Source organism: Schistocerca cancellata, chromosome 3, assembly GCF_023864275.1.
Source record: "Schistocerca cancellata isolate TAMUIC-IGC-003103 chromosome 3, iqSchCanc2.1, whole genome shotgun sequence".
NCBI classification, from domain to species: domain Eukaryota; kingdom Metazoa; phylum Arthropoda; class Insecta; order Orthoptera; family Acrididae; genus Schistocerca; species Schistocerca cancellata.
Window position 1 is genome coordinate 393,623,438 of NC_064628.1, and position 14,221 is coordinate 393,637,658.

Below are 14,221 nucleotides of genomic sequence, written 5' to 3' on the forward strand. Positions count from 1 at the left end.
CCCTCTTAACCTTGATGACAGTGAACTTAAATCTGCAATTTCTTTGTGGAAAAAGCACTAGTATCCACAGAGTTAAAAAAAAAAAAAGAAAGTTCTTTTGAATATGTTGATAAGCAAACCAATAATCTGGTTCAGGTTCATTGATGATATCTTTATCATCTGAACTAAGAGTCAAGACACCTTATCTTCGTTCCTTCACAACCTCAACACCTTTTCTCCCATCCGCTTCATTTGGTCCTCCTCCACCTTCCTAGATGTTGACCTCCTACTCTCTGATGGCTCCATTCACACCTCTCTCCACATTAAACCTATCAACCTTCAACAGTACCTGCATTTTGACAGCCTACCACCTCCAAGAATCAGCCATAAAGGAGTGCCCCTTCTTCACCCAGTATCACCCCGGAGTGGAAAAACTAAACCACATCCTTTGCCTGGGCTTTGATTACCAATTGCCATGCTCTGAAAAGAGGGACATCCTACCTGAGACACTTCCCACCCCTCCTAAAGCGGTTTTCCATCACCCACCCAACCTCCAGAACATCCTAGTCTGCTCCTATGCCAATCCCAATCCCTTGTCACAAGGATCATATTCCTGTGGAAGATTGAGATGCAAGACCTGCCCAATCCACCGACCCAGCATTTGCTATTCCAGTCCTGTCACAGGTTTATCCTATCCCATTAGGGGCTAGGCCACCTGTGAAAGCCACCATGTCATTTATCAGCTCTGCTGCAATCATAGCACAGCTTTTCTATATAGGTGTGACTACCTACCAGCTGTCCACCAGGACGCACGGCCACCACCAAACTGTGACCAACAGCAAAGTAGCCCACCTTGTGGCAAAGCATGCAGCTGAACATGACTTGCTTGATTTCAATAGCTGCTTCACTACACAAGCCATCTAGATCCTTCCCTCCACCACCAGCTTTTCTGAACTGCGCAGATGCCAGTTATCCTGATAACAAGTTGTCTGCTCTTGTAATTGTCTTGGCCTCAACTCATGGTAACATACTGTACCCACAGCCTCTACCAAACAGTTTCCGCCACCCGTGTCCTACCATCTCCTGCCTGTTCTCATCTCCTATCCTCTTTGTTTACCACCCTTGCCAGTGCACCCGCCAATTTTTCCCCACCCCGTCCCACAACCTACTGACGCTGCACCTGTTGGCACTCTATTCCCTGCACACTCCGCCAGACAGCGTTCGTGTCCCTCCCTACCCCTACATTACTATCCCTTTCCCTTCCCCACCCTCTCCAAACTGTTGCTTACACCCTACGTGATAGTTGCATTCTGGCCCAAGATGCTGGAGTTGGCAGTCGTGTGCATGAGGTGTGCTTGCTTGTGTATGAATGGTATGTGTTTCTCTTCTGCTGATCAAGGCTATGGCTGAAAGCTTTATTTAAGTGTCTTTTAATTATGCCTGCCTGCAACTTAAGATGTCTTCTTTACTGTAAGTATCAAATGGACATAATCCTTATTAATACAGGCAGAGGGAGGGGGGGTGGGGGGGGGGGAGGAGTTACCTTCATAGTCTCAAATTTAAAATGTGTTACAATTTAGGATAAAATAGAAAAATTCTTATTTTTTCTTTTGTTCGAAAAAAGATCTTGGCATGAGACACAAGCTGCCAAAGATGATGCCTCGAGCACCATTTGCACATGTGATTTCCAGGATAAATTTTAATACACTGTAGTCTCTGGAATATATGAAGACAGTAACCGTTCTCGAAAGAACAGAATACTGTTGATGACCGTGCAGCTTTTCCCTGGAATAAATGATGACTAACTGAAACCCTCAGCTGCCGACAGGTGTTGTTGATATACCTCGATGTGGACAGCTGAAAATGTGTGCCCCGACCGGGACTCGAACCCGGGATCTCCTGCTTACATGGCAGACGCTCTATCCATCTGAGCCACCGAGACAAAGATGAATAGCGCGACTGCAGTGACTTATCCCTTGCACGCTTCCCATGAGACTCACATTCCCAACTGTCCACAATTCTACATATGTAATGTACCTTATAGACATTTGTCCATTTACTCATTACTCGCGCACGCTTTGGCGATTCCCATAAGGGTTTGGGCAACCTGTTAGTCATCATTTATTTCAGGGAAAAGCTGCACGGTCATCAACAGTATTCTGTTCTTTCAAGAACGGTTACTGTCTTCATATATATAGTTAAAGGCTACCCAGCCATTGACCTTCGTCTGTGCGAATGCGCACAGGTTGCCCAAACTCTTACGGGAATCGCCAAAGCGTGAGCGAGTAATGAGTGAATGGGCAAATGTCTATAAGGTAGGGTGAAGGCTCCAGTTTTGGCCACTACCCCACTTATGGCCACCTTGATGTCAAAGGTTAATTTTTAAGCTTCTCTGGAATACCAGCCAGTTCTACTATAGATTATTATAAACTTTGTGAAAGGTTCTTTTCATTTGTCTACATAATCATTATTTTGTCTGTTTTTGTTTGGAGACACCATTTTGTGAAATGACCAGTGTTGCAAAAGCTGGGTTTTGCAGAAGTTTTCTTTAAGCAACACATGATCTGTTTTTTTTGTATTTTACATGTTTAAATAAAACATCATAAGAAACTTAATCTGTTCAGAGGTAAGATAAGACATTATATTTTCATTTCTTTTAGGTTTTATGTCGCTCAGCCTAAAAACATGCTATCAAAAGTATGTGGCCATTAACAGATCCATATTTAGCCTTGGTTCCGTGTTATGGCCATGCATGTGGCCGTAAGTAGAGACATATATGTATCCTGTTTTGGCCACTTCTAAAAACTGATACAAAAACATCAATATTAGTGTTCTGTCCTACATTACACTAGGCTAATTTTATTTAAATAGGCTTATTAAAATATTTTTGGTATTTTTATATCAATATATACCTTATTGTTAGTATTGTCTTGGCATATCATACTAATTTACATATGCTTGTAAGATACAAAATATGCAATAGGCACTATTCAAATATGCAACATTCTTTAACTCCATCTTTGTGCATTATTTATAGGAAAAATGAGTCAACCAAAGAATAAGAAGTTTCAGTATTCTCCCAGCAAAGTCAAAGATGCTCTAAAGGCTATTGATGAGGGAATGAAGGTTGCTACTGCAAACAAGTTGTACAAAGTTCCAAGGACAACATTAAGAAACAAAATTTCTGGTGTATCTCCAAAAGAATCTACAGGGCACTGTGGTCTACATTCTGTCTTAGGTGAACAAATTGAAAAAAAATTGGTCGACTGGGTTTTGGATTGTTCTAGCATGGGATTTACAATTACTAAAGAAAATCTCTGTGCATCTGTGCAAAAACGTAGTGAGAGTGCAGATATGGAAAGTTGTAAGGCTACATTCAGTAACAATCGACTTGGAAAAAAGTGGTATTATGGATTTCTTAAGAGACACAAGGTTCTGTCACAAAAACATGCAGAATATGTCAATAGGGCTAGAGGTTCTGTTACAGAAGAGAAAATAAGAAACTGGTTTCACGAAGTATACATCACTTTAAATGATATGGATGTGTTAAATGACCCAAATAGAATTTTTAATATGGATGAAACTTCTTTTTTTTTTTTTGGCTCCTAAAGGGGAATTAATCATAGGTCCTCGTGGCCATCATGTTTATGATGAGTCATGTAACTCTGACAAAGATAATGTTACTACATTGTTTGCAGTGAATGCTGCTGGAAAATTTGCTCCTCCCTTAACACTGTTCAAATATGCAAGGATTCCAGTATCATTGGTGAAAGCAGCTCCTCCAAACTGGGGCATTGGAAAAACAGAAAATGGGTGGATGACAGGTGAAAGTTTTTTTTGAGTATATAACAAATGTATTTGATCCGTTCTTGAAATAAGCTGAAATTCCCCGGCCTGTAGTAATATTTTTAGATGCGCACTGCTCTCATTTGACACTTCATTTGAGCAGATATTGGGAAAATCAGATCATTCTAGTTGCTCTCCATCCCAATTCTACACACATCTTGCAACCATTAGATGTAGCTGTCTTTGGACCTATGAAAAACATGTGGAAGAAGATTGTTCAGAAATGGCGTTTTGAAAATAATGGCACTGAAATTTCAAAATCTGATGTGCCTTCTGTTCTGTCACAAATTATTACAGAACCTAAAATGGTGGCTAATATTCGTGCTGGTTTCAGGGCAATGTGAACAATGTAGATTACAGCAAGATAGTTGTTCGTAGTATACCAACGTCAACCACAGTTCAGACAAGTGAGGAACTTCAGAGACATTTCTCATATATAGAAAAACAGATTGATCCTGTCCTTCTAGATGAGTTCAGAGCAACCAAAAGAAGGAATAATGAGTGGGAAGGAAATCAAGAAGTATTATTTCTTTTCAAGTTCTGGAGAAAAATAGCTGATGAGGTTGAAATGCATGGTGCTAGTGGTAACACTGATGACATTCTGGCAGATAGCATAGCGCCTCCCTCTGAAGATAATCAAACAGAGAATGTTTCACAAAACACAGACAGACTTAATCCTTCATCCATTCAAAATGTTCATAATATAAACATATCTTCAACACGCAGCAGCATTTTACAGAATTCAGATATTCCTTCAACACCCACCAACAGTCTTATTCCTGCAGGTACTCCAACATCCAACCACAGTCCATCTTCAGTGCGTATCCAAATGACACCACCAAAGTCATTAGCGACAGTTTTTGAAAGTGTCATCACTTGGCCAGAACCCAAACAACGAGGCACAAAGTGAGAGAAAGAACATACACCCACTGTTGTGACTAGTGACAAGTGGGTGGAATATCATGAACTGAAGGAAAAAGAGAAGCAGGAGAAGGAGCAGGAAAAAAGGAAGAGAAAAGATATGAAGGACTTAAAGTCCAAAGAGCAGCACTTGACATTGTCTCACATAAAAAGCGGAAGACAAGAAACAGACAAGAGTTAAGTGATAGGCCAACAAGTTCTTCCGAGGAAGAAGAATGGACGGTCAGTGGAAGCAGTTTAGATGACTACATAGAAGGAGATGAAGATGAAATACCAGAAAATGTGAAACTATCTTCGAGTGAGAATTTGAAAGTAGGGGCTTTATTTTGGTAAAATTTAGTTTAACAGGAAATAGAAGAACAAGACCTGCAATTTTTAAGTATGTATCTGTAATTTTGAAAGTGCTTTCTGACTCTGAATATGAAATTCAGTGCCTAAAAAGTTCTAATGTTCAGAAAACTTGTTTCGAATACATTGAAAATGATGTTTCGACTATAACGGGTGAAGATATTATAGGGAAACTGCCAGATCCAGTCTTGATGCAAGAAGGACGTTCATTAAAAACAAAGTTCCCTGGTTCCATTGATACTTGTGAGAAATAAACTTGTCTGGAAGTTGATTTAATAATTACTGGGACAATACTTTGCCTAATGATTTTTTTTTTTTTTTTTTTTCTCTCTGTTCATTCCGTTTCTGTACCTTTTACCTATTTGATGTATGTTTGTTGTCTTATATACTTGTATAAAGCACAAATTACTTTCTGGCACATGGACTGACAATTATTTTAGCCATAGTTTTATTATAATATGAAGTGGCCATAAGTGGGGAAACAACTGGCCACAGGTAGGGTTAACATGGCCAAAACTGGGGAAATGCGCAATTTTTTTTCAATGTTTTTTTCTGCTTTTGTTATACAACTTAAAATATTTGTTTTTACATGGTTGTAATGTGTAGACTTTGAAGCAATAGATACAATTTTTTGAAGTAATTTGTATACTTTCTTCCTATACTAAAAATGTGATGTATCTCGAATTGCCCTTAATGTGGCCATAACTGGGGCCTCGACCCTACATTACATATATAGAATTGTGGACAGTTGGGAATGTGAGTCTCACCGGAAGCATGCAAGGGATAAGTCCCTGCAGTCGCGCTATTCATCTTTGTCTCGGTGGCTCAGATGGATAGAGCGTCTGCCATGTAAGCAGGAGATCCCGGGTTCGAGTCCCGGTCGGGGCACACATTTTCAGCTGTCCACATCGAGGTATATCAACAACACCTGTTGGCAGCTGAGGGTTTCAGTTAGTCATCATTTAGTCTCTGGAATAGTTCTTTTTTATATGAAAGATAACAACTTCATGATTTCAATGATACATGTGGTTTGTAAACACATGTCAACATTCTCATGCTGTAGCCTTCTGATAGATGTTTTTTTCTTTATTTCAGAAAATTCTTTTCATTAACTTTTTTTGAGACACATTTTTCAAACGCATTAACTGATCCAAAAATATGTGAAAGTTCCAAAAACTTACAGGTTCCAATGCAAGCAGCTTCAGTGCATTCTGCTTAGAAGTGAAATTACCTATTCAATGAACTAAAAATGTGTTCAACTGCATCAGTATCTTTCTCTCATATTGAGTTATGCCTCCTTGTTGAACCAATAGGAACTGGGGCACTCAGAGTCTTTAAAAGATTGTGAACCAGAAGTGAGCAATGATGGTGGTGTTGCTGTCTTGTAGGTGGAAATCTACATCCAGCAACTGATCCATGTGGTAGCATAAAGCACGCAACGATCTCTTTTAATTCATAACTGACATACACATATTCACTGGAATTCACAAGTGACAGTCATATACGCAGTCCACAAACATCCTTCTTAGCAGGTTGTGAGGTTGAATATTCTCCTGCTTTTCTTAAGGTCTTGGCTGGACAAATGGAATTTCTTGTTTCCTGCTCTTTAAAATCCGTGCACTATAAGTTTGCCCATTACTTTGGGTCCAGAGATGGGTATTCTGAATTCCTTTCACAGGGTTCGTTTGGCTGAACCATTCTTCTCTTTTCTGCTGGCAGACTTCTTCAGTATCCTCTTTGGACAACAGGATGGGGGCTGCAGATATGTATGATTTCACCATTCTTGTTAAGTCATTGGCATTCTGAATTTCAGTTGTACTTGGGCTGGAAAGATTATGTTTTGTATCAAAGTGCTTCAGTAGGTCTCCTACACCATCACCAAGGCCCCTTCCTGTGATCACAGACATCCACTCCACTGACAAAAGTGAATTAGTCAATTCAAAAAGACGGCAACGATTTTTGAATTGAATAGGAGCACCAGCAGAAATAATGATGATCTTTTCTGTCTGTGATTGCTCTTGTTCAAGAATTTTATGTACTGCCGACAATGTCTGTGCTGAGTCGTGCCCTGAGTCATCATCACTTTTAACTGCAGCACTTGTGATCTTGTTTTGGAAACAGGTGACATCACTCCTTTAAAAATCAAAATGCGATCATTACTCGAATAATATCCTTCTACTTCTTGTGAAAGAATCACAGACTAGTTCCCAGCAAAATCACAGTGAAGCACTAAACACAGTTCTTCAGCCTGTACACGTCCCTTCACTGCTGCAATGTGTTGTCGCAATCTCTTCAGATGCTGGTGTGTCACTGCTTCCACTGTCCATTTCCCAAGTCTGCCAATGAAAATGTCAATGGCAACAGTTTTCTTAATTAGTTTATTTTCCTCTCATGTCACATATGTAACTTCTGAAGAGTCATTTGTCCTTTCCAGGGCAGTAACCACATTGCCGAAGCAGACATGCCTCTTGCTTTACATCACAGACCACTAATGATTTCACACACCCAACCATGGTGTCATATGTCATGTGTTCAAGTAAGTTCTTCAAAGTTACCATACAAAGTTCGAAATTTGCACAATACACACATAAACAGACATCACTAGGTGGGCGTGGAAACACTCACTCAGGTTGTTTTCATTAAACTTCGTACTTCCAATGTTTAATGTTGTATATTCCTTTTTGTACATGGTAAAAGTATCTTCAATACTAGGAGTCGAGTATCTTTTCACCTTCAGCAATTTTTGTCCTCCATCAACTGTTGTAGTTATACTACTTAAAATCATTCGAAATTCTGCTTATTTTGATCTTGTTTACGGCAGTGGGCTTGAGTTGTGGTGATTTTTCTTGTCACAGTAATTGTTTGGCCTCTGGCAAAGCTTCTTTGATGATCAAACTGAATTTGTCCAATTTCTTTCTGTGCAACATAAAATGGATAATCTCTCAAATTTTGTCATTGCAGAACTTACAACAGATCAAGAGGCAGCAATATTTGCATATTTAGAAGCCTCTACAAATTAGCATGAGTTGCCAGTCTTTTAGCTGTTCCTCCAATTCCACCACAACGAGATTTTCCATGGCTGGTTGCAACTAAAGTCCACTTAGCCGAGATACTAAAGCCCTTTTCATCCTGACATAAACTGATAAAAATTATTGAAATTCTTTTATTGGGCAGCACAGTCATCATTAAAGTAGTGAATATACTTGATGTCTCCTATCGATAACCTAAAATATTTAGTCAGTCTCATTATAAAGGCTTGAGCTGCAATGATATCTTAACAAAGACAGTCACTAATAACACAGATGCCGATATTCTGTAGCTCCTTACAACCAAAGCAAACCACAAAGGGGTGTACTGTGGCTTCACTGTCCTCCCAGTGAAACTGTTGAACAGCATCTTGAATGACATGTGAATAGTGCTCAGCAAAATCCATCAAAATTATCTCTTCACCTTCTGAAAGGTGCCATAGACATGAACTTCAATGTTCTGAAACGAATCTTAGTTACTTGTTGGACCATGAATTTTTTAGAGCCAGTTCTTCCGTAAACTTTTGTACAGTTGTATGACATATCTCTAGTGTATCCATGTCAGTATGAAATCATTGTTTGTATTCTGCCATTTATTCTTCATCATATTCTTTGAAAATATGTACCAAATCAGCTTCCAGCTCAGGTTTTGCAGGACATCATTCCCAGTGCTGCAGTAAGTGATCTCTTGATTCCACATAATCCATAGTTTTCTAGATTACTTCCGTTTAGTCGTCATTCTTGATAGTCGTTGCAGCTGTATTACACATAGGCCCACTCAGTTTGTGCTAGCAGCATCAAGCATAATACACCTCTCTGGCCTGAGTTCAGAAAATTTTTAAAATCCCAATTCACTGCCATACTACTCACAATAAGCTATGGTCATAGCTTCCAAGTTCAAAGTAGAAGGCATTTCCACTTATGAATTCTTTCACCATCCATTCTTGCTGCTATGTAATCACTTTTGCCTGCGCACGGCCGAGAAAATCCATCTTATTTGAAAAACATGAGGACTCTGATCTTTTCAGTGAGTCTTGGTCCCAACTTCCATCTTTAGTTTCCTTTCCTGCTTCAACATTCTCAAAGGACACTAAATTCTTTTGCTATCTGTTCTATACTCCAGCTGCAAGGAACCAAGGTCAAAATTTGAATTTTATTGGCATAACTTAAATGATGCACTTCAATTTTTATTCATTACTTGAAATATCCATATGCTTTTATTTCTGGCATTGTTTCACCATTTGTGTTTCCAAAACATCAGTGATGCTGACATAAACAGCTGCTGGCATAGCTTTGGTGATGGAATCTTATGCTTTTTGAACTTTCTGCCTTATATAAGCCATTGAATCCCTTTTGCTAATTTGTTGAAGCTTTGAAGGCTGGTGAAGTATTCACTGTGCTGCACGCGTTAACCGCATTCATTTAATCATCGATTCTAGCTCATCCCGCAGCTGTAGATGCTTATGAAAAAATTATCATCTACATCTGAGAGAAAGCTTCTGGTCTGGCTTCAGACCTTTATTAGTCAACATCAACTCCTCCTTAATCCTTTTTGTTTTTCCCAAATAGATTACAGCAGGTATTTCACAGAAATTGAAATATTTTAATTAGCAGGGCATTATGGTACAAACAAATTTGGGCATCTTCTGCAAAGTCCAGTTCAGAACTAAGTTTTAAAAGCTCTTTGTCCAACAACACTGGCTTAAGCTGAATTTTACCATATTAACATGATGTAGGCTAAGTTTAGAACAGTCAGTGCCATCTTGAGCACACAAAAAAAGAGAATAAAAGAAAAGGATCAGGCACTTCTTGGTTTGTGTCACAAAACACATAAAATGCGAATGAGTTCAGCCATAAAACTTTCTAAAAGTAATCTAATCACAATCGCAACACCAGAGAGAAACCGACAGATCCAAGATAATACATACTCCTTCAACAATAGTGTAAACAAGTTTTGGCAATTTTTCAATAATTTCTTAAACTATGATGTGAAATAAAAATTCAATAATGAATTTCACATGATTCCAAAATTTACCAATATAGCTTCTGAAGCTTATGAAACACCTTTTCTAGATATATGGTAGGAAGATGATAAATTTTAAAGAATATACAGTTCAGGTATGGGTCGCCAAAAATATCTAAAATTTGGCACACAAAATGTTTTCATCAAATTTGCACATGCATATAATTTGATAGAGAAAGCTAGAGGTTATTGTACAAAAAGCATGAGAAGACAACATGGCTGTGTGTCATACTACCAATTCTTGGCTGAATCTGTCCATAAAGTTATGATTTATGGCTGGTTAAAGATGGGATCTCCAAATTGCACACTGAATCTTCTGCCCCCCCCTTTTTTTAGTAGTACATTTGTCACCAGATATACTTAATAGTCTAACCAATACTGTACAAGCACTAGCTTTTAAGTGAGGAATAATTTTCATAAAAGTCAGCCAAAGTTGGCCTTTTGCTAAGTGTATAAGTGGCGTGAATATGGGACTCTATTTACTCCTGGGAGAACCTATCCCATAGAGCGGGACGGTGAAATACCTAGGAGTTACCCTAGACCGCAGGCTCACCTGGAAGCATCACATCAGTGATGTGAAAGGGAGAGCAATAGGACGCCTTCGCACCCTGTATCCGCTGCTAAACCCGCAGTCATCATTGCCACCGCAACACGGCATCATGCTATACCTAACACTGGTCCACCCACTGTTAGAGTATGCGGCTGTGGTCTGGCGGAAAGCCACAGATGCTCACATTGTGACTCTGCAGCGGATACAGAATCGCACCTTGAAGACTGCTATGCATCTTCCAAGGCGCCTCTCGATGCGCCAACTCCACAAGGACACCGGGATCCTGCCTCTCCGAGACAGGTTTCGCGCCATCGCCTGGCAGTTCTACAAGAAAGCAGGACACTCCCGCAACCGGCTTATCCGTGGACTGGGCCAACAACCTCATCACAGGCCAACCACACATTGGCCTGACCTGCTGAGGGATTAAGTTTTACTAAACCCCCATCAGAGTGTGTCTTTCTCTTTTTAAGATTACACCAGCAGGGACAAATCAACAAGAGTGGTAAGATATTTTTCTCTCTCCCACAGGAACTGCAGGAATGGCAAATTTTGTCCAAACTGCACCATCTCGAGCCAAGGAAAGGCTCGTCTTTTCAGCGTCAGCGTCACATCTATTTACAAGAGACTGTAGAAATGGAAGCAAAGGAGGTATCAAGCTGAAACTCACAGACAGTGGGGAACCTTCCCATAACATCTGACTGGATTCAGAAATGGTCAAGTGGGTCTTGACGTGGAATGACTCAGCAGTTAAATCTTCAAAAGTTACATATGATTTGCATGATAACCCAACAAATAGTACACCGAAGACTGTTGTCACACCATGTATGATCATCGAAGGCAATGTGCCCGAGAAACCTTCTTTTTTCAGCATGCATTAAATTAGTACCTATGTTTCAAGCCAGAAACATTGCTCACTGCTGCCCCACAAAGAGAAATATGTTGCCAAGGAACTATCATTCACAAAGTATGATCCTGGTACAATGGTACACATGAGTCTGTACTTTCTAAATGACAGCACTGTCATAAATAGCACAAATAACCTTCCTGCCCTAAACTTACCAAAATCCCCCAAACTACTCAAAATATAATATTTTAGTGAGGTGACTTGCTACCACTGTCAGAAACTTTAATAATTACATTTTATCCATCAGCTGTAGAAATTATTCTTTGTTCATTTCCGCTTTCTGTCATGTTGGTCGTGAAAACAGTAAATGAGATCGAAACATAATTCATGTTCTTTTTAGATGAACTGGAAGTCCTCAAAGTTACAAGATGTTTACAAAACCTTTATGTAATACTCCATTACTCTAAACAACATAAAACTGGCCTCACGGTATCTCATAGCTGAAGAGAAAGAAAAACTGGAAATGAGCGTATGGCATCATTGGCCGGTAGGCCCCTATTCGGGGAAGTTTGGCCACAAAGTGCAAGTCTTAATTCATTCGACACCACATTGGGCGACTTGCGCGCCACTGATGAGGATGAAATGATGATGAGGGCAACACAACACCCAGTCCACGAGCGGAGAAAAATCTCCAACCCAGCCGGGAATCAAACCCGGGCCCGCTTGCATGGGAGCCGAGCGCGTTACCACCCAGCTAAGCAGGCGGACAATAGAAATAAACAATGTGAGTACTGGTCTCTGTTTTTTAAAATACTCAAAATTTATGTCAAGTGGTAACGAGAGACACTCCTAGCCTCTGTCTGACGCTCCCATATCTGTCAGTTCTCAATGTACCTGCAGTCACACACAGTTTAATAGACATACAAATAACATCCTATTGTTCATGTCTGTCTTTGAATGATCTTACTGTTAATCCCTCAATCCCATTCATTCACTCATATCTATTCTCCCATAGCCAGATGAAACAATCCTTGCTTTCAAAATCTTCCTCTTTTGTACCTACTAGCTAATTAATAAAGCCACCTCCTTCCTCCCCTCTTGATCATATATTACAAGAGAATTGGCCTGCTCATAATGTAGTAAAGCCTCCTCTTTCTTCCCCTCTTGATCATATATTACAAGAGAATTGGCCTGCTCGTACTACAATGTAATTCCAAACTGTTTTGTTGAGCAATCTGGAGATTTGAATCAATGGACAGTCACCACATTCTCCTAATGTGAAACCAGTTTGTCAGTAACATACTGTGATGTGGTGTTAAACATCTAGCAGCTACAAACACTAAGCAACTATTTTAAAAAGGCATGGTCCAAAACTCCTTCACAATTCTTCCTTCTCATTCTGGAGAAGAATCAGTAAAGTAATTTATTTGCTTGTTTCACGGCCTGTATTCATAACACCAGCCAATGATAGGAAATGCCAAATTAGCTTTTTAAAAATGAAAGCACACCACAGAGAACATATACCTAGTTAATGTTGACTGTGCCAAACTACTACTGATCATCAAACATGAAAGTAAATTTGATGACGTCACTTGCGTGCCTTGTTGCTTGGAGGGCTACTTATAGGAAGTTTTATATTACATACAAAATATTATCGCTATTACACATTTTTGTGCAGAGACTACATTGTGTTTATGTGTGAATAACGCAACAGCAATACTATAACATTAATGAACAAGGAATATGCAAAAATACCTACTGCTGTGACCTCTTCATAACAAAAACTAACAATCACACATTTCATAAACATTGCGTAACTTTCTATTAAGTAATATTCAAGTTTTAACATAATGCTCACCTAAAATTTAATTACATTTCGATAGAAATACACGCTACCAACGGACGAAATGTAAGCGCATACACATTTTTTTCCTCTGATTGTTAACGTCCTAATATTCCAGTTAAAGTAAATCAATGATCAACCCTTGATAATTATAAGCAAATTACTGGGGCCATAACATTCGCTAATTATTGGCTGCTCCGCAACAATGAATTCAAACTAGTACAACAATAACATATAGCAAACACATCATTTTCCCAGGATGTAAACAAACTGTCCATATTTCAGACTACACAGAAGCATCTCGCAATATTTTAAACATCTGTGACGTCTATCAAGCGCTGTGTACATATAAAGATATGTTTGTGACACACATGATACACGTAAAAAGACACGTCTAAATTAATTTATTTAGTAAATATTTATTTTTTCGTGTCTTTACCTTGAAGATTCATCTGACAGTTGTGGGTTAACGTGCAACACCTTCAGTGTCTCTAAGGCCTTCACCAATCTTTCAAGTGTTGCCATGATGGGGCACTGTATACGACAATGTTTTAATAAAAATTGTTGTTATCTCAATTTAATTTTTGAAAGCGTGTTAAGCGCGTCGTCCGACGCATTGTGTTTTCAAAACATGCTAATACTTCAAGGCCATTTTGAATTTTGCACTATCAAAGATTTGACGAAGGAAGCTATACAGTTCCGAAGACAAGATTTACACGAACAGATATTCTGACTTCTCTAGTCTTGTAGTACAACTGTGGCAAAAATAAACCTAAAACTAAGCAATACAATAAATTCAAAAATTTTCATACTACTGCAGTATATTTACAGATTTTGCATC

General features: G+C 39.1%; 1 protein-coding gene and 2 non-coding genes across 3 annotated transcripts in view; 1 reads left to right on the forward strand and 2 right to left on the reverse strand.

Moving 5' to 3' along the window:
• The window catches only part of LOC126175120 (huntingtin), a 539,564-nt gene extending 525,551 nt beyond the window's left edge, over window positions 1-14,013 (reverse strand). Inside the window, exon 1 of the mRNA XM_049921673.1 lies at window positions 13,820-14,013. Coding sequence (XP_049777630.1) covers window positions 13,820-13,905 — 86 coding nt within the window. The 5' untranslated portion in view covers window positions 13,906-14,013. The remainder of the gene's footprint in view (window positions 1-13,819) is intronic.
• Trnat-ugu (transfer RNA threonine (anticodon UGU)) lies at window positions 1,848-1,921 on the reverse strand. Its single transcript has one exon. It is a non-coding gene; the product is annotated as a tRNA-Thr (tRNA).
• Window positions 5,909-5,982, forward strand: Trnat-ugu (transfer RNA threonine (anticodon UGU)). Its single transcript has one exon. It is a non-coding gene; the product is annotated as a tRNA-Thr (tRNA).
• Window positions 14,014-14,221: the final 208 nt, after the last annotated feature.